The sequence below is a fragment of the Saccoglossus kowalevskii genome, chromosome 5 (genome assembly GCF_978046115.1).
Source record: "Saccoglossus kowalevskii chromosome 5, keSacKowa6.1, whole genome shotgun sequence".
In the NCBI taxonomy this organism is placed as follows: domain Eukaryota; kingdom Metazoa; phylum Hemichordata; class Enteropneusta; family Harrimaniidae; genus Saccoglossus; species Saccoglossus kowalevskii.
This window is the reverse complement of record NC_140645.1, coordinates 12,895,791-12,918,578: the sequence shown is the minus strand read 5'-3', so window position 1 is coordinate 12,918,578 and position 22,788 is coordinate 12,895,791. Positions and strand designations below refer to the sequence as shown.

Sequence of the window (22,788 nt, the reverse complement as noted above, 5' to 3'; positions counted from 1 at the left end):
TTGTTTTCGATGATAAACTGACCATTTGAAGACTAATTTGAAATTTTTACGGTGATAACAGCTCATTGTCGAAGCGAAGCTTTACCCATTCACGCTAACCACAATAAACATCGTACTCTTGAATAGGCGTCAATGACTACGGTAAAATTCGTAAGATTGTGGGTCAGGAGTGAGTGTTGTTTTGTATTGCAATGGATATCCGAAAGCCCGTAACCTAATGTTATTGAAATTGTTTACTGTCTTACATCGTCATGTCCCAGTGTTACCGATGGTTAGACCATGGAGGTGGTTAGACATAGACAAACTACGTAACGATAATGCTGTTTGTAAACCAACAAGCTTTGTAGATTGAATAAACACCTAGGAGATTTACATTTTCGTTTACTCAAACTGTGATTGACAGGAATTTTGCATACATTAGCCACCATTTTAAACTCGTGATTTTCACTGGTCGCGGCACATTTCGACCGAAAACAACAACATTTATACATCAAAACCCCAACCAGGAGAGTGTAATCGCCAGCGTACATATTCATGCCCCCTTGGATATGTATTTGGAACCACAGCTTGATCTCCAAACATCGTAAATGGCATATTTCACGGAGCTCCCGCCACGATGTTAGCTGCTTGGTTCGGATTAGCATACTAATACGGTGGCCATCTTGACCCTTATTTATAGTATCGGTTCCCCTTTAAACACCGGTTTGACCAGTGCACTCAGCTTAGATACAGGTAAAGTCTATTAGGTTGGCAGGGGTGGACTTTCTCTTTGTTTTTGTCACCCTCCACATTTCACGTTTTTATGATCGGATCACCCTGTCTGGAAATTATATTCTGTCAATTACAATCGAGATCAATGAAAGCAATTGAATATTTTCTGGATGAAAACGTTTTGATTTTTGCCAACATTTTGTTTTTTGATGAATTGGCGGCCAGTAATCACAATTTATTGTTTAACGGTGATTTTCAAAGTTATTCCTGCGGTGTTTTCAACAAAGGGATATCGAAATGAATGACGAAAATCAAAATCCAAGTTTAATTTGGGACATGTCATGTCATTGAATTGCTAGGGTGCCTTTTATGTGGATACTATCAACCGACGGCGAGCTCAACGACACACACCTACAATGTTACCAGTCAATTCTGTATCATAGCCCACTATTTAATATTCACATTTCTCTTTTATCATTCTGTATCGACCACCACAAAGTAAGAAAGATGAACTCACTGTATCTCAGTTTCTAATCGAGCTTCTTACCTTGCTTGACAAATATATTTCATACACAGGACATCTGTTTATTGTAGGTGATTTTACCTTGCACACCGACAATAAACTTGATTCCGCTGCCCAGCGATTCAACAATATTATTAGCTTATGCAACCTAAACAGTGGGCTCATGAGCCAGTCCATATTCATGGTCATGGTCATATGTTGCATTTCGTTATCACTAACTCTGATTTTATAGATTCAACATCATATTACAGTTAGAAACTTTCCAATCACCAGTCAGTTCTTGTTCATGTACATAAGCCTACACTTCACTTCAGTGCAATCACAACATACATCTTACATCTTCTGAATAAGTATGCACCAATCAAGAAAAGCATTAACATAGTTCGGTCGGAAACTAAGTGACATACTGTCCATATCTTTGCGGCCAAACAACATCGTAGGGCTGTTGAGCGAAAATGGCGTGTAACCAGACGTTAAATTCGCCGTCAAAATTACATGCCTGTTGCAAAGGTAATTTGTGGCCAATCCAAGTTACTATAACAATCTTTTGAAAGAAAATGTCAGCAGCAACACCATTTTATTGTTATTGACTATTTCTAGCTTGTATGCCAAACAAGCCTCTTTTCCAAATCATTATTCAAATTGCTAATTAGCAAATTCATTCAGTCAATATTTACCAAAAAAGATAGAAGATATCCGATACCTGGATACCAGTGATACTACCACTAATTATGTAGTTCTTTCTCACGTACATTGCAGTTTACTACACTAACTTTGTATTTGCTACAATCATTCATTTGTATTACTTTATATTGCTACTCTACTTGTTCTACTATTTCTACGATATTGGCGCACACAATTATGAATAGGTGACACGATGGTTGAAATAACCTCACTGTTTCTGCAGATCTAAGAGAGAATCTATTTGAAGTCCATCCAAGTAAACTTATGTTATATTATATAACTTATATCAAAGCAATTGCAGTAGCCGTTGTTCAAGAAGTCAACAATAACAATCTTGACCAAAAATGCCAAAATTAATCGCCAAGAATAAAGTATTCTAGCAATTAAGCTGATAAGTTTCAAGAATTAGAAGAGAGTTTTCCCCAAAATAGTAGAAAGAATATTGTGTTCTTCACGATGGAAGCGTAACTAATCAGAGAAGCTTAAATTGTTTGATGGTGGAAACCAAAATTAATTGTTAATTCACTACAGCATGAATACAACATCACTGGCTATGTACAAACTTTTATCATCCCATTTTTTCGTCCACCTATGTCGCCCTCAACGATATTTTTCATGTACCTGTTATGTGTGCGACACCCAAATAGTAGTGTTTCTAATGCGTATCTCTTGCTGAATGTGGTTAAACAAAGTTCAACGTTCAAGTAATACAACAATATACGCAACAAAACACACACAATATTCACTTGGTTTGTTGTAAATATGTCGATAATACACTCTAGAACGAAAATAGATCGCTATGCTACATGCTACAGGTGATGTTATATAAAAAGAGTTATTTCTATGGCATAGTTGTGGTTTTATCATACGCCATTTATTCTGAAAATTGTAATCGGTAGATACAGTACAATATTTTGACACAAGTTGGTTGCTATGAACAGCCTCACGACTACATGTGGAGGTACATGTTGTTGTACAACATCGACTAAATAATATGACCGATAATTATATGAAGTCATTCCTCTTATTTTAAGGGGAAAGGTCATCGGTGACGTGGTATTCGTAATGTGCGTATTTGGCAAAGCAGACCCGTCGATCTGCAAATAAAATTGTAATTGGCATACTGTAAATATAGTATTGAGCGTCTGTTAATGAAGAGCTGACAATCAATACCAAAGTAATAATACATCAAGACAATTGAATTTTAGGTAACGCTTTGTAACCTTTTTTCACAAAATAAACGAGAATTACTAAGAAATTTATGGTGGCTAGATATTTGGCTTGGTATCATTTGAATGTATTCAGTGCTGGTAACAATCCCGTGGCAATGTATGTAACACGCACAGGTGTACACTACAATTTATGAAAACTATGCATAGTATTCTAACTATAGGGCGTGTCATTTGACAAGAGTGATTAACTTGTTTAAATGCGCTGATGTTTTAATATTTTTTCAACTAGATTTTCGAAAATAATCAATCAGCTCTCGTCTCTTACCGTGCCGTTTAATTCTAAGTCGTTTGGAACTCTGTTAATTTTACGTTAACGTCTTGCAAAATAAAGAAATTATATTGGCATATAAAATCGCCATCTGTAAACATAGAACAGTATAAAGCAACAAGTAACTCAATAGTCAACATTCATTCTCACTATTAAACAAATTGCTTCTGCGAATTTTTTTTTTCATTTTAGCCTCATGTAATGGTGTAGATTAATTAAACGAGAGTTGTTCACATAAAAGGAAGTCTTGAATATTTGTCAAGTCATTTATTTTTTTCATTTTCCCATATTGTTGTTTCTCAACCTGAGAATAGTTTAAAGAATATACAACTTTCAACCATCAAATGTAATTCACGGATTTGCAAGTTATGTGATTATATTAAATTATTTTTCGTTAGGATAAGTGAACTATGTGTAGAATTGCGTTATTTTTATTTTTGTATTTAGGCATCGTCCGCCTGCACGGTGTTGTTCCGTTCGGACATTCATCCCTCCACAACACCGTGCGGTAATTCTATTCATAACCGTGTATGTCACGTGGTTGCGCGATAGAAAGTTTACCGACCAATAGAAAGCTTTGTTACAATGACTGCTAGAAAGCGCCTCGACATCTGAGCCAACACAGCTACCACTGTGTGCAGCGACATTTATTCTCGGGTCAGGCATTTTCACCGCCTGGCAACAATCATGGTGAAAACAAAGGGTGTGCTTAAACCGAAGAACGAAGAAAATATATGTTATGATGAGTGCATGTAAATGTATTAAACTGTTATGATTAAACAGTATGAATATTCTGTCTTCGTTCTTTGTTTTTCGTTCTTCGGTTTAAACACACCCGACAACAAATTTTCAGAAAACGGTATTTTGGGATGGTTGTTGACACCCCCCTGAACAGTGTAACAAGATTACGCCTACATATGCAACATATTTAAATTTGGTTGTTTAGGATGTCTTCAAAGTTTGTGCTGTTTTCTCGATTTTAGCTATTTTCATCGGCTTTTCGACCGGTGTTTCACAGCAGCTCACCCGGCAGCTCGCGCAGAGCCCATATAAATACAAGGTAGCGTGGTGCGCGTCTTAAATAGCAGCGTTGAGCGTCTCGTGAATTAGTTCCGCCCCGAAGATTATGATAGCTTGGCCAAGCGCGTTGAAGAAAGAAGCAATATGATTGGCTGTTGGTAAACTGATTCTAAACTGTGAGGGCATTGTCACATACACGTAGTCCTAATGAAATACTTCAAGGTGATAGTGGAGTGCTTCGCCGGAACATTCACCTTGAAAATTCAAGATGGTATTTAGGATGATAAAGTGTAAAATGTGTTGACAGTCACTGTCAAAGGCATGCATCTCGTTTATTTCGTGACCTGAAGATGCCCACAGAAATACCGTGGCTAATCTGTGGTTTACAACAGTTAATTTATAATTTGATAATATCATTTGGACACTTCTCAATTATTGATGTTGTGTTCAAAAGTTAGATAAATAACAAGGTTAAGGATTTAATTATACTTTATTTATCGACGGCTAATCCTGTCACGATCACGCCACCTATTTGTAAGCAGTTGATCATGTCATTTATTGGTCTACCAATCCTTTCAGCATCCTCCACGTACCACATCATCTGGTGGTGGTATTGCACTCATATGTATATCCTCACTGCAAGTCTATACAGTATGTTAAATCATTTGACAGTCATTGGCAGTCGGAATCTCTCTAATCACAGGCCAGTTTTCGTTCATGTACAACTTCAGAAGCCTTCACTTTGTTGAAGTTAATCTTCTCTAATCAATACTTGCACTCTTAAAACATCCTAGGTTCTCTCAGGTCTCTTCAATATGCATGTACCAATTAAGATACGCATTATAACAGTTCGACCGTATACTAAACTGCAGCAATTTTAATACGTTAAGTCGTGAGGATAATTCAAGTTATTATACCAACGTTGTCAAACAAAATGCCAACAATCAGACCAGGTTATTTCGGACCGTTTCTAGCTTGTTCACCAAACCAACCTATCTTCCAACTTAAATTAGCAAATTGGTTCAGTTTGAGAATAGAGAAATTGAATTTGAAAAAGAGTTGTATAATTTAGAAAAAGAAATTGATGACAATTTGGATAAGGATGTTTTGATGCAGTATAAAGCTTTAAAAAAGAACTTGATAGCATTATTGATCACATGATTCGGAGCTCTGCTATCCGTTCACGTATACAATGGTATCAAGAGGGTAAAAAAAGTACCAAATACTTGTTGAACTTAGAAAAAATGGAATTTTTAAAAGAAAACTGTAACAAAATTAATGGTCGATCAAAACAAAATTACTGGTGAACGGGACATTCTTATGCAAATTAGAAATTATTATACTATATTATCTCCAAATTTGAATTCAAATGATAAATATTTTTTTTAATAATAATAATATCCCACATGTCGATCCCCAACAAATAAACAAATGTGAAGGCATTCTGACTAAAGAGAAAGTATTTTCTGCCTTAAAAAAATAAATCACCTGGCAGTGACGGGCTTGCCCCTGAATTTTATTTATTTTTCTGCGGAAAAATGGGAATGTATTGGTGGCCTCTCTAAATTACAGTTTCAATCATGCTGTCATGTCTACCACAAAAAACAAGCTGCTGTAACTTTATTGCAAAAACCTGATAATGCATTGACTGATTTTGGCAACCAACAATTATCTTTTCCAAAATAAAACCCGATTGGACAATTGAACATCTCTTCTGGAAATTTACAACCACAATTTCGTTTTGGAAATTATTTAAATCTATTTGGGGGCTATACCAGGAGGTGATAATATAGTTCTAAGCTTTGAACGTATTCTCTTTTGATTACCTCAAAAATGTATACTATTAAACCATCTTATTTTAATAGGTAAATATTTTTTATATACATATATGGCATCGTTGTTGAAATAATCATCCCAGTATTAAACGTTTTTGTAATGTTTTGTGTGTCGTGTCTGTGACGTTATGTGAACATTGCAATTATCATTAGCAAATAAAATTTTATTTAAAAAAAATGGTTTAATTAATATTTGTCAACACAAATGGAAGATAAAGTATGCCTCCTTGATATCATTGAGACCACTACTAATTTCTCTAATCTGGAAATACAGTGTTCATTCACATTACCTTCAATCCACTCAATCTGTCTGTCTGTGAGATTATACATGTACTACTAGTAAGCAATCGCATGTATATTTGGTATCTCTCAGTTCCCTGTACTTGGCTCCATACTTTTCGCCGTTTACATTTCTATAGGCAAACTCATCAACACCACATATAGTTTCACCAGTATGCAGACGATAATCAGCTATATCAAGCGTTTAAAAATTCTACTTCAGTTGAAGCCTGTTTCTATGATATTAAAGAATGTACGAAACAAAACAATCTACACTCTACATCTAAAAACGTTGGGCGGCGAGACCTTATATTATTGGTAGTATCAACAAATATATATTTATTTTTATTACTTGATTGTCACTGTTAATTCCAGCAAAACATGTTTCGTTTAAGTGTTGAATATAAGAAAAGATAACGATGTGTCAACTCTTGAATAAATGTCATTTGATGCGATGGATTGTTCTTTGAAATAAAACTCGATAAAGTATACTCGATAAAACAGTGTTTCTGACAGTTTCAACCATCTGTTTTCTCTGACAACTCATAAATTTCAGAAACTCTGGGTGTAATAGTAGATATGGGACAGTATTACCAACGAAATGTACAGGCAAATAATTTACATATCTACAAATTTAAGTAGATACTAATACTATTCTGTTTTCTTATTCACAGGTGTGTCATTAGATCTTGTTATACAGTTACAATAGTCAAGCTGTCGTGAATCATTGTAGTTCTCTACTGGTCATTACATACTTGTGTTAACTGATAGAACAACTTGAATAATAATTAACTTTTATATAGAAATTGTAATTTTGATTTTACAAGCCCGTATTATTATTCATAAAGCCATGTTTATTTCTCAGAACGACATCATGTAAAGGCTTGTGTGTCCAGAAAATCATCCGTCGCTTGTACATTTCTATAATATAATATAATACGAACTTATTATATAGAACAGTCAACATCGTTGCTATGCATGTAAATAGGTTAATTTGATCAAACAATCCTCCGTTGCCCATTCAAATGTGTATTTGTCTATAACTATTACATAATTATATGATTCTATAAGACATGTACTATAGTTTAAACAAAAGCAGTAGTCTGTATTACTTTCCGTAAAATATTCATCTTAAATCTGCTCTTTGTGGTAGCAAATACGCAGCATGGTTATTTATAATTTTTTACTTATACTCGATCTGTAATGGAAGCGTTCGGTTCATACAACTATCAGTTAATGTGATCTAATGGACCACTTTCGATAGCTGTGAATATTGGCACTGCAGGTCTTTTAACACAACACACAAAAAAGCAAGGCAAAAAAGCATGTGTACAGTCACATTTGATTACACAGCTCAAGGACAGAGTATATGATTTGACACTAAGACAACTCATTTCTAGAAATGTGTCACTTTTCTAAAAACGGTTGAACTTTGTAAGATTTTTTTATAAGAGTTACTGGTAGTTGATATTGTGAAATATTCTATCATAGAAGAATGCATATTCCGTGGGAGACACAATATTGTTATGCAGAACTTACTGTGTTGCTATTTAGCTCTAGAAAGAAACCAACAAACTTTTCAGGAATAACTGCCTGTAATTGAACGAATAACGCTTTGACTACACACATTTCATTTTAACGTTCACAAGCACTCTCGGCTTATCTAATTTCAATCACTATTTATAATAATGAACAATATCAATACAAGCATATTGTACATGATTGTTATTAATATCCTTATGTACCTCATCTCATCCAATATTTTTAATTCATATGAGCTTGTTCAACATTTTTCTCAAAGCAAAGCGACAACAGTTTGTGCATATATAGTGACATTGAGATAAATTGCTCACTGGAGGGCTGTAGTTTACATTTCTATGTTACATTGCTTTTATTTTTTAGACTGTTAGTAATGCTTCTTTTAAACTAGACTCGCCTCGTGGTACTGTGAAGGGCTTGTTCGTTTATTTGTGTTCTGTAGGTATCCGTCTGTAGCATTAATAAGCTTGTTCTGGAAGTATTGACAAATAGTGACAGCGATGGAATATTTTTTACATGAACAATATCAACAAATAATAAAGTTCTGTAAAACTAACTTGTTATATGTGCGTAGATCTTGTATAATTTCAATATGCCTAAATCCCCGGTAACACCCTCCTCACTGGTTTGCTCGTGAAACGAGTTGTTAAGTGAAACTTCCGTGCAAGCCATATACCTAATTATTGGAAATGCAGTGGACGTGCAAATTGCAGGAAAGTATTCTGGAAGAAATAATGAATTTAGAGAAGCTTAAAGCTTTAGAGCTTAACAAGTGAGGAGGCTTAGACAGACTACCTGAAATGAATATGTACACGATATGTACCTTCTACAAACATGTCCAGCGTAACACAATGTCGGTGTTGTTGATGAACTGGTTATGAAACGAAAACGTGTCATGCAATCACCAGACAAGTTTTTGTTGCTAATGTTTGTTAGGTAGAAATGATGTAGTAAGATGTGACGAAGCCCTGAATGGTAAGAATGACACTGAATTTTACTCTTAACATCTTTTGACCGTGAAACATGTCTCAACTTGAGGGGAGGCTAAATTATATCGGATGATTCCATCTTCCACCTATTCTCATAGAGCCATAATCGAAACGCTACTGAATTATGGAGGGGACGCCAAATCAACGCAGATTGGTGTGCCAATATTTGAGGACACCATTGGAAAAATGAATGTCGCAAACCCGAGGGCCAACGATGGAGACGCTAACAAGGGACTCGAACGTCGATACGCGTATACACCACTCAGTAAGACGGTCGACATGATCGGATGAATACACGGAGACATATTTTTTTCAACCAAAGTATTTACTCAATGGGGTGGAGGTTAGTAAAAATCAGTTCTGCTTGATCAGCTCAACCGAAAATCACACATTCATCACCGACGCTACTCTCCTGATGATAAAAGTCAAGTTGACGTCATCGCATCCGAATATGAATAGCGCCCTCAAGGTTGTATCTATAGTGCATCCTCAACTACTCAGATGATTGTGACATACTTATAAACGAATTTATTACTTATGTTGAAACGGTGAAATTGAATCGGCTGTGACTATCTTAAATATCACTCTTGCAAAATTCTATGAAGTGCGTATAGAAAAGTAAACTTTTAAAATATAAACCAAAACATATTTGCTATTACCTCACAAAAACGTTTATTTCTATCAGTCAATTGGTCCACCTAATTCTAAGCGTTTCTGGTCGCTGGTCAAGCTATCAATCTCTTCAAATTTGGTTAGAATATTTTTCAGGTTTATTTAACACCCAGTGGAATTATGACATCGAATTCGAGAACTTTTACAATGAAATAAAAGAATACGTTAATTCAACATTCTCCGTAAATCGATCTAATACCAATGTTAATTATGACAAAAGCGCATTTAATATTTAGACCAACCAATCACGCTATAAGATAATATAGTCCACAATAAATAGTCAGAAATCGGATAACTCTTGCGGTATTGATCGTATCCCAGTAAACATCTCAAATATCTGGGTTCTAATTGTATTCACCTTGTGTGCAATATTTTCAACAGAATAATCATTCACTTTTCTAGTCTATGGGCTAAAGTTTTGATCGCTCCAATTTTTAAAAAGGGGTGCCGCGAAACAGTTGATAATTACAGTAAACAATAGTTGGATAAATTATGTGTTTACTGTAAAAATGAAAGCTCAAAGTCAATGCAAACAAGCCTAAAATTATAGTGTACAGTAGACTTAAATCAGATGAACATTGGTATATTGATGGTGTAAGAATAGATAGTCTTATCAAGTAAAGACCGACACAAGATGAGCACTGGCTCTAGCAATCTCATTTGTTTGGTAGCTGGATAACTGTGCAGTGCTGTATACAAAGACGAGTCTAAACAGTAATACTGCTGTTTCCTCAGTGCTGTAGAAAAGTGGGAATGCACCGATCTATGTAGCTGTTTCCAGTGTGGTAGAAAAGTGGGAATGCACCGATCTATGTAGCCGTTTCCTCAGTGTGATAGAAAAGTAGGAATGCACAGATCTACGTAGCTGTTTTCTCAGTGTGGCTGAAATATGTACCGATATACGTAGCCGTTTCCTAAGGAGTGGAGATTTCCTTTCCAAATTTACTGATTGTTTCGATTACATTTATATGACCCAATCTATTTTCTAGATTCTTTGATTTAATGCAGTAATTACATTTCATTCAATGTTCAAAGTTGCGTTGGGATTACGCTCGTACAGTGTAACAATGTTTTCGCCTGTGATCTCCTGTCGGTGCGCAACTTAGCCAAAGTAAAAACGCATGATCATTTGAACACTGCTATTACAAGATTGGTAGAAGGTAATAGATTTTTTTTTACAATTAGTAACGGTATGACGTGCCTGCCAAGTATGAACAAAAAAAATCACAGAAGTTAAAAGTAAGTTAACTGGTGAAAAGTTACCACAACTTCAAATTTCTTGGTAATAAAAAAGATATCAAAAATTTAATCCTAAATATGTAGGATAGGATACTTTTGGCGCGAAGCTATTCAAAAGTATTTGGCTGTTGTGGGCAATGGTGGGACAGAATTTTTACTGATTTTACCTTCTACCTACTGACCTGTCAGCCAAGTTCGAGCGAAATTGGCCAAGCCAAAAAAAACACAGAAGAATTAATATGTGAAGATACTGGAGACACAGACACACACTCACATATATATATACCACGCCTTTCCTGTATTAACACAATAATCTGTCCATGAGGTTGATATAAAAATCTTTGATACAAATTATATTCAATATTTTGGACAAACTACATTTCTCAGTGATCAGTTGGTTTGCATAACATGCTTTGCTGATACGCACAAAAAGCATGTACACACTGACACATGGCATCATTTGCTTTAATTATGCGTTTATTCTACATTACTATCAACTACAGGAACAAGATGAATGAGAACACGATTTATCAAGACTAATGAGATTGTTCCGTGAATTAGCATCATAGAGATCTTCAAACACTTATAACTGTCCTGTTCTTGCTTGCTTGGTTCGATGGATAACATTTATACGATTTCTGAAACAAAAATGTTTTTATTAAACAGTCGTATCAATCAATTTAGCCAATTGTAAGGATTGTCTTGTGGCGTGTTTGAGTATGTGTGTGTACTCCTTCGGTTGAAAACTAGATCCAAAGAGACGTTGTGCGAGATCTCACATAACGCCTGAGAGACATAGTTTGAACGTGTGCCACAAAAATCGTATTTTACTATTCAGCGTTAAGATGTCTTTACTTCATCAAAATTAATCGTAAATATGTATAACACACATTGACGTTGTATGTCTTCATTTTTTTTCCGATTGTTGCAGTTCGGTTTCAAGTGAAACAACTGACAAAATTACCGTGCGACGTAAGGTGATTGTCACAAAATTGAAGGCTGTAAATTACAAAGATCTATGGGAAGGAGACTGCGTGAACAAGGAAAAGTGTTCGAATGTGACGTAAATATGATGTGATTGTATTATAGGTGATGACATCATAGTATTATCGGTGATGACAGTGTTATAGATAATGATATCATAATATTATAGGTGACATCATAGTATTACAGGTGATGACATCATAGTATTATAAGTGATGACATCATAGTATTATAGGTGACACCATAGTATTATAAGTGATGACATCATAGTATTATAGGTGACATCATAGTATTACAGATGACATCATAGTGTTACAGGTGATGACATCATAGTATTATAGGTGATGACAGTGTTATAGATAATGATATCATAGTATTATAGGTGACACCATAGTATTATAAGTGATGACATCATAGTATTATAGGTGACATCATAGTGTTACAGGTGATGACACCATAGTATTATAGGGGATGACAGTGTTATCATAGTATTATAGGTGACACCATAGTATTATAAGTGATGACATCATAGTATTATAAGTGACATCATAGTATTACAGGTGATGACACCATAGTATTACAGGTGATGACAGTGTTATAGATAATGATATCATAGTATTATAGGTGACACCATAGTATTATAAGTGATGACATCATAGTATTATAGGTGACATCATAGTATTACAGGTGACATCATAGTATTACAGGTGATGACACCATAGTATTACAGGTGATGACAGTGTTATAGATAATGATATCATAGTATTATAGATGACATCATAGTATTACAGGTGATGACATCATAGTATTATAAGTGATGACAGTGTTATAGATAATGATATCATAGTATTATAGGTGACATCATAGTATTACAGGTGATGACATCATACTAGTTTAAGTGATGACAGTGTTATAGATAATGATATCATAGTATTATAGGTGACATCATATTATTATAGGTGACATCATAGTATTACAGGTGATGACATCATAGTATTATAGGTGATGACAGTGTTATAGATAATGATATCATAGTATTATAGGTGAGAGTATTATAGGTGATGACATCATAGTATTACAGGTGATGACATAGTATTATAGATGATGACATCATAGTATTACAGGTGATGACATCGTAGTATTATAGGTGATGACATAGTATTATAGGTGATGACAGTGTTATAGATAATGATATCATAGTATTATAAGTGACATCATAGTATTATAAGTGATGACATCGTAGTATTATAGGTGATGACATAGTATTATAGGTGATGACAGTGTTATAGATAATGGTATCATAGTATTATAGGTGACATCATAGTATTTTATACATTGTATATTATACATCATGAATAACCCTGAAAAATTATATAAATATTCAATGAATAATTAAAAAAAGACAATAGCCAAAAACATATTTTCAAAATTGCTATATAGATGTTATGTGATAACTTATGTTTATATTTTGTTCTATTGGTACAGAATAGTAACTTTCTGTATTTCAGTTTCACTCGCTGTATCAGTGCTTCTAGATATTCCCATAAGCGGTTCTTCTTTTACATCCTTGTCTACCGGTTCTTTCCTTTGGCATCTTTTGTGAATGATTTGCATAAAGATGAGAAGTCCTGTCAGTATTAGTATAATTATTGTGCCATGGTCTTGAAAACCGGTGATTGCTGCTATGCAGCTATATTTAGGGGCCCAAGCCCGAAGGGCGAGGCCCCTATTCTTATTGTCCGGTTTTTTCTTCTTCATCATCTTCTTCTTTCTTCCGTAACTTTTTTCGTCAAGCCGTTTGAGAAAACCGCTGAACAGAATGGTCTGATAATGCTCTATACTGATAGTCCATAATGTGAACTGGTGCAACATGCTTTCAGAATTTCGATTGGACAATTAGTTTGGCAGTCATATTGGATTGAAATAAAACCGGAAGTGGCTGTTTGACCACTTTCTGAGGGTCTAGGCGTCTAGATTTTATTATGGTATATAGTACAACTCATGTGTAATAAATATCAGCAATAAAAACTTTAGCGGTCATGTGACTTTTCCCGCCATTTTGTTTTTCCTAAAAACGGCAAAAAACACTTGAAAATCTTCTTCTTCAGAACCACCAAGCAGAATGCTCTAATATGTAGTATTTAGCTTCTATATATGAATCCCATTTATGTTTGAAAAAATGTTTACGATTGGTCACGTGGTTTGGCCACCATTTTGGATTTCTTCTAAACAGGAAGTAGTTTTTTACTCTGGCAACACTTGAGGGAATATTTTCAATTTTGCTTCATGGCATCTGTGTATCAAGCCCTTTCAGAAACCTAAAAAAAATTTCAGATCAGTCACATGGTTTGGCCGCCATTTTGGATTTTAAGCAAAATTGACCAAAAGTTTGGCTATTTGTTTCTCAGAGACGATTCAACCAATCTACTAGATGTTTTTATATTTACCATGCCTGGCCTTAGCTGCATACGAGAAAAATAATATTATTTTGATCAGTCACGTGGTTTGGCCGCCATCTTGGATTTTGTGAAAATAGAAATTATGCAACTACATGTTTTGTATTAGTCTGATTTCTTTCAAATTTTGTATGTGCATTTGTGTCATCAGATGCATCATTTTGCCCCAATAGCACACTGTTAGGCCACGTGGCTGGGCACCCATGGGGTGGGGGCTTCTAACCTCATTAATATGCATAACCATTATATCTTAAACACTGTCGCAGTTAGGAAGATAAATCCTGTGTCATTATAACAACAGTGAACAAGAGATTTGATTAAAATAACAGATAACCATATATGGTCATGTGAACTCATTAATATGCATAGCAGTCATATCTAAAACACTGTCGCAGTTAGGAAGATGAATCCTGTGTTATTATGACAACAGTGAACAAGAGATTTGATTAAAATAACAGATGACCATATATGGTCATGTGAACTCATTAATATGCATAACCATTATATCTTAAACACTGTTGCAGTTAGGAAGATGAATCCTGTGTTATGACAACAGTGAACAAGAGATTTGATTAAAATAACAGATAACCATATATGGTCATGTGAACTCATTAATATGCATAACCATTATATCTTAAACACTGTTGCAGTTAGGAAGATGAATCCTGTGTTATTATGACAACAGTGAACAAGAGATTTGATTAAAAATAACAGATGACCATATATGGTCATGTGAACTCATTAATATGCAAAGCAGTCATATCTAAAACACTGTCGCAGAGCAGAACGTGTAACAAGTGTCATTATGAAGACATTGAATGAAAGATGTAACTGACATTAGAAATGGCTATATATGATTATGTAATCTCATTAAGAACATGGCTCATTATATATCCTGAAAACCATATTTCGATAACCAAACCAGGTAAATACATGGTACCAACTTCATTTTGACCTCATGTTACTGATAATTCAAGCTACCTGATTGTCTAACATGTGACCACATTAATTATGAAACAGAATCTTGTCAGCTTGGGCCCCGGTGACGCCGCTTGCGGCTTTAATTATTATTATTATTATTCCGCCTAAATTTTTGGTTACGCTTTATGTCAACGCTGTTGGACCGATCAGCTCCATACTTGCCCCAATTGTAAAGCTGGATGAGATCTGGTGCATATCCTAAGTTCAGACACATAGGTCACATGACCAGGCCGCCATTTTGGATTAAACACGAAATTTTCAATGCCGAATTGCACACCTTTCTGAGGGTCTGAGTGCTCCAAATTTTTTATGGCAGTAGCAGTGGGAGAAGGGCTACAAATTTCATCAAAAAAAACTGATGTTTGTTGCTTTCTTGATTGGTCAATTATGGATACAATTTGTGTGGTGTGTGGAAGATGTGTTGATTGGTTGTTGGTCTATTAGTTTAGAAACCTGTAGCTTAAAATGATACGTTTTTAGATCACGAGAACTATAGCCATTGAATAGTATGTCAGAGGAAAAAAGCTATGTTGAACAAAATGTATTAATTAATCCTGGCAATAGTTCAATTTCTTTTGAAAGCAAGTTGTGCCATCAAATCTATTCGTTGTTATGCTTGTAAGGTAAATTCTTGAAATGTATTAAAGCTTAAATATAAGAATATAGATTGTAAACTATGAACAAAAGCGTCCAACAATATAATTTAACTATCTTAGTTTGAGGTATTCCTTTTTAAAGTAATAGCCAGGGCTCTTGATATGGTGTATTTTAATGTATTTTGCGTTCATTTGTTAATTTACAATTTTTAGAAGCAGAATTTATGCAAGTGTATTGTAACAACGGCTTAAGTGACTGTCAATTCTGCCATATCCTCTCTCCACTATTGCTACTGATGCAACTATGCTCATTAGTGATTTTTATGAGATAATTACATCTGTAATTGAGTGTTTCAGTATTTTTGTGTATAGTGTGTGTATGCCATTGTGGCGAAAAATCCAATGACATCAAGCGAAATATACTATACAAACTATAAAGCAAATTAGTCATAAATCTGGTGACTTTGCCCTTTGGCAGACACCATTATTTCATTTATTACAGTAACTATAAATTGGATGATAACTAGACATATTTTCACGACAGGAATGCACGACCCATACCGTTATGTCACATACTGGCTACTCATGCAAAAATAGATTAAAACAGTTTGTGGGTTGAGACCTCATCGTTGTCGAGTAATATTGCATATTCAATGTTATTAAAATGTTTAATTTCAGGAAAGAATAGATTCATATTGAGATTCACATTGCCAGTTAGGAATAGGAACAGCAAAGAGAATTCGTGTACTTGTGTGTTTAAATTCGATAGAGAAATAAAACGTATCTTACCTCCAAACTGTGAGCCTAGAACTCCCGCAACTCCGCTTACTAATAACGTTGTTGAATTTGCAAGTGAATAATTTGTTACTCCTACCATTAATTTCAAACAGACATAATGTACAGGAATGTATATCCCATCACAAGCTCCAATAAATACACATGCAACAATCAAGACGGGGAAGATGGTTGTTAAAGCAATCGTTAGTTGCGCAATTCCCGTAATAAGCATAATGATCGGCAGAATGCAGATTGGTCGTATATAACCCCTATCAACAACCCATCCTTGGACAAGTCTGATTTAGAGGCTGACAATGCCTACTGCTGTAACTAGAAATGATGCTTTCAGTTCGGGAATTCCAATATCAACTGCGTATGGCACGGTGAGTGAGAGTAAAATTATAAAACTTATGCCTCCCGCAAAGATGCCCAGTATCATCAAAGCAAAATTATGGTTTGTACACAACAGTTGAAACCCAAGGCCATGAAGTATTCTTTTAAAACGACCATAATGTATTCTGTCCGTGTTTTTCTTTTCTTGTTCTTGACTAGTCACAATGATTGGACGCATAACAGCAGCACATGCAAAAGTATTTGCGTTGATTGCGGATAAAATTATAAACGATCCCCGCCAACCGTATTTACTAACAAAAAACTGAGTCATCGGTGGAAAAATAAAAAAAACCCAGGCCAGTCCCAACACAGGCAATCCCAGTTGCAGAAGCAAAATGTTTGTCAAAGTATTTTGACAGAATCGGTAAACTCGTGGCTAGCAAAAAACCATGACCAGTACCTGTAAGTATTAGAAAAACAAATAAAAGTTATGATTTAAATCAAACCTCCATAAGAACATTTACAAACAGCAAGTAATCCCATTGGAAAATTGGTATCCTAGGTGCTAAAAATTAACATGACTGAAACGCACGTTCTAATTGAGAGAAATCATGGATTAAAATACAATTATTGTGCAGTAAATGTGGTACAACAGTTTTGCCTACGCGTCTTTCTACACACATTAATTGTAGACTTGACAGTGTTATATACATGCATTCACTGCAATATATTTAAGTAACGAAAGAGCGATTTTCTCTAAAATATTATAACAATTGAAATAATCGATGATAATAATAATACAGACAATGCCTACCTGTTATGGCACCATATGATATGTACAGACAATACATATTGAAAGCAAAGGAACTCAGGAACAACCCAATAGTTGATAATGTAGCGCCTATAAGCATAGTAGGCCTTGTACCATATCTGTCATTTAAGTAAATACCAATTGGACCTGTCAAAATATACCATATGATTGATCTTTATTATACTTAATTGCATGTTATGGTGTGTAAAATTAACCCTAAATCATTCACGAGAATTGAAAAATATACTTTATACGTACCTATGAAAAACATAAATCCGAAATACAAAGAGGTGACTAAAACAATCTCCACGACAGTATTGTTGACCATAGTTGATTGCAGTGCAACAATGAGTACACCGGCATGTGCAAAGACTCTCAATGTCAGCATACGAACTGTCAGACTACTGCAAATCACAAACCATCCCCATCCACCATCTGGGGGTTTGGCGTACGTAAGTGGTGGGTTTGTGAAACAAGTCATTTTCTTTAATACTGTGATATGGAAAGCAAACAATAAGTAAATTTGTCATGTACAACGAACACACGTCTCTAGTCACATAGTCATCTTCAGAAGCGCTATGGTAATACAACTCATGGAGTGAGGTGGACACTTCTAGAACCAGATGTGGTGACTTTTCATCGATTTCTATTCATACAACATACACAATCATACAACTAGTTTGACAATAACCGTGAACATGTCGTACACAGTGGTCGCCCTGAAGGTCAACTTTGGTCAACAAACTAATCATGCGTGATTCAAAATAGCAATACACAGTACAAGTTATCTTGTGAGACTTTTATATTTCCATCTTGTTGAGTGCTTTGAAGTTTAGGTGACTTTTCTCTATGTTTGTTCATTTCTTCAATTTTATAATTTTGATTAATATTTTGTATAATTTTAGGTCGAAATGAATATGTTTGACTACTTCTCTAATACCACTACTTAATTTGTTCATTTTGTGATGAATTTTCTTGTATAGTTTGTCAATGAAAAATAAAACTAGGTATATTACCAGCACAGATAACTATCACTTGATTGCAATAACATGTTATCAAAAGTGTTTGAACATATATTGTTCAAAATGTTTTTGAAACAATTACACATCTCTGCGTTCTACTCTTTAATAAATCATTCGCCAGTATAATGGTCTTTGTGTTTTCTTTATTGAACGTGAAGTTTCAGTGTATTATTGTACATCTTATTTGATGTATCCAATGGAGTTCGCCAGGAATGGTTCAATCGTGATATGAAATGGAGGTCTAGCTTAGTACAGCATTGGACCAGGATAGTCTATTGAGTCTCCGTTAATAATAATAACAAGCCATGCATGGTTCAGTTAGTTATCAAACATAAGATATATAGTTTTGTTTATAGTAATATAGTTAAAACAAAAGTATGTCAGAGATATGGATCGGGAAGTTAATGCTTAATTATAATGACTTTTTAAATTAAAATGATTGACATTCAGTCATCTTGTATCTGATCGCTAAACGAGTATTTTTCCATATTGAAGATATTGCCTTGGAACAGCAATAATTAATACATTGATAACTTTTAATACATCTGTATATTCATAACATGATGTATAATGAATATATAAAATTTGAACATGATCAGCCAAAGCATGGCAGAGATATGACACAGGAGCCGCGTTCATTAAAACAAATCTGATCTGAAAGACAAAATTACATGCATCAAGATCCAATAATTGACAATTTATGTACCAAGTTTGAACAAAGTCCGGCCCAAAACGACCGGGATCTGGTTTTGGAATGCTAAAAATTCTTGATTTTGATGATTTGCCAAAAAAAAAACAATGGCCGGCATTCGGCCATTTTGATACAGATCGTGAAATAAATTGATGATCATATAAATGATATAATGTATGATGTAAGTGTGAAGTTTGAATTTAATCAGTCCAGGCATGTCTAAGATGAATATCCGGACGTGCGCACACACGCACGCATGCTGGTCTTACCAATATATTCATTATATCGACACCACCAGTCTGGTATATTGCACAATAACTCCATATATACACTTATCTGCGATTCGTGCACATATGTAGTTAATTGTATAACATCTCATGATGTATCCAAACTTCGGCGATGGTTTTGTCATTAAATCATGTGACATAATTTGTTATATTTATTGTAGCTTCATTTGGCAAACCTATTTCTTTGTGAAGCCATACATCGGTGAACTTAAACAAGTGATCCTACTTATATTAAATGATTTGCCCTATAGAGAACAGTTTTGATTGGTCACTTATATATAATATATGTGACCAAATACAAAATATATCCGTGATGGTAACGAAATCATGATCACTGAGACTAGTAACTGGTGTGTGCTTTGCTGCCAGTTTATTTTTGGTTTGACTATTTTATTGACTATTATTAAACACAAAGATAAAGCAGCCAAGTTGAAAGGGGAAAGACAACCTTAATTGTAATTTCAATTGTGACAGTATTTGCCCCTTCGTATATATATGTCTCACATGGCATAGTTTTGTCCACCATTGTTTATATAAAATTCTCGAACACTGCCGACTGCGAGTTAACAGGCTTGTCAACTCATGGCGAAGCTCTACTCACTCGTTCGCATGGATCCTCACTCTATGGTGTGTGGTGTGGTTTCACAAATCCTAACGCCAGGTACTTACTTACCTAAGACTACGTGTACATATTAGACGGTTGTTCCAAGAATCGCACGGAACTGTGCACACTCCGTTGTCATCACCAATGTGAAAGGTCATCTTGGTTACTGAACTGTTGTTCTTGTTTCACCTTATTGTCGGGCGCCCTCAGTCGTCAAACGTTTCTGTTTAAATTTTGTACAAAGATAGTTTACCAAGTGATACAACTACACCATCATTATTTTTGTACATTATGTTCATTTAAAAGTGCTAAATTGTAATGTTTACATGTCCGGAGCTGTTGAGATAACTAGGCCGATTTGGATCAAAGTTGGTATGATGATCGTACATATTGGATTATAGGTGCACGTCATATTTTTTCTGTGATTCTAACTAATAAGGCTGACTCATGGCCATTTTGATTTTCATGATACCCATGCCTACTTTCCCATGAATGCAATGAACATTACTGTTTAACAGTATACCAATAGATACATCAACATGAACATTATTTTTGTAATTTGATTCAATATGAATCCAATTCTCATGTAAAAGCACTAAATCGTAATTTTTTTACAAATCCATCTCCTATTAATGGTTTCAATCTAATCTCAATGACTTCATCAGCATCAAATTGATATGTCGGATCACAACATTTTGGACGGGGACTGTGTCATTAACAATAACTTGTTAACTACAACTTTTACTGTAATATATCTATGTGTTGCTGTTTAAATATGTGGGCGTTTTTAAGATAACTGGATTTTTATCATAATTAATTAATTATTTGATTAATTAAATGATTAACTATTATTTACATGTGAATCAACTTGCATTGAAACCGAATAAATTCGTTTTACGAATTGAGGCAGCCTGTGCAGTCATCTATTAGAAAATCAGATTTAAATTCGTGCCATAATTATTCATCTCAGGTACAGAGACACACATAATGAACAAACAATAAAAACATAATCGCTCTGCCAAATAAAATTTATTGAATGTAAAATCAATTTTCACAAGATAAATCAGTACATATATCGCGTGTTGATCATCAACTCAAAAATACATTTAAAGTAACAATTATAAGCCTGTTGAGATAATCAATCACTGTCATAGTTGTTAAACATTTAGTTCGTCACTTTGTGTATTCTTTATGAATATAAGATCAATTGTATTTAACAGCAATAATAACAGAGGCAATCTCATGTGACAGTTAACATAGCACAACTTTTCAGTGTTTTTCAAATTTTTTGCTTTTGGATAAATGAATCCTGTATATTAATAATACTGTATAGTTCAAACAAAACTACTCAATAATTTGTTTGGCTTCTCTCAGTGAAGGAAATATTATAAAATAAAACTAAACAGACAAAATGTTACTTTTAATTATTTCGTGGTAACATAGTTTGGCAATAATTAAATACTGTATATAGATTCATTTATAAGAACACTGTTACAGAATTATTTGTTTTATTTCATTTCATCATTTTGACATTTGTTCAAAATTACTAGTTTTTAAATTCAATGAGTTATAATGCATACCGTAATTATTTACTGAAGTCTGAATTGTAAATATTCATTTATATTTATTTTGTTCTAAACTCATTTTTAAAAATATGGATTGAGTCTGAAATGTGGTTGCCATGGACACTAATTCATATATGTTTTCTAGTACCAGAATTATGACGATTTCAATTTCACTTTACACTGACTTGTGACGACAGGACCTACATTGTGACGACCCTCATCATTTTCATTATTCATATTAATATTTATTCGATATTAAGTCAAGTTTGCGTAGTAAAAGAGAAGGTATGGTTTAATTAATATTAATATTAATATAATTGTACAATACATTCCCCTTTTCTAAGAATTTCAGGCGGAATACAATTATGGATCCGAAAGTTACAAACCTGAAAGAAAAAAGCAAGTTATGGCTAAAATAGTATGTTTGTTAGCATGGTAGCCCCTACTCCAAAGCATACAGCTGAGTGAAGATTCAACCGTAGATTAGTTTTTGGCGGGTAAACAATCTTACCGTTTGGTCCGAAATGATGGGGAGCAAATTCTATCTTTCTGAACAAATTTAATGCAAAAGATAAAAAAATACAATTTTGCATGCGACTCTTTTTTATTTAACATAATCATTATAAATTTCGAGCCATTAAAAGTGGTTTTCTTTTCGAAAATGATGAACCTAACAATATTCATACTCAC

At 34.4% G+C, this 22,788-nt stretch overlaps 1 protein-coding gene across 1 annotated transcript; it reads right to left on the bottom strand.

Annotated features, from left to right (window-relative positions):
* Window positions 1–17,086: 17,086 nt before the first annotated feature.
* LOC102800665 (monocarboxylate transporter 4-like) lies at window positions 17,087–18,410 on the bottom strand. The gene is given in 4 exon segments (XM_006820617.3): window positions 17,087–17,493; window positions 17,495–17,578; window positions 17,933–18,076; window positions 18,188–18,410. Coding segments are annotated over 4 exon segments (858 nt in total).
* Window positions 18,411–22,788: the final 4,378 nt, after the last annotated feature.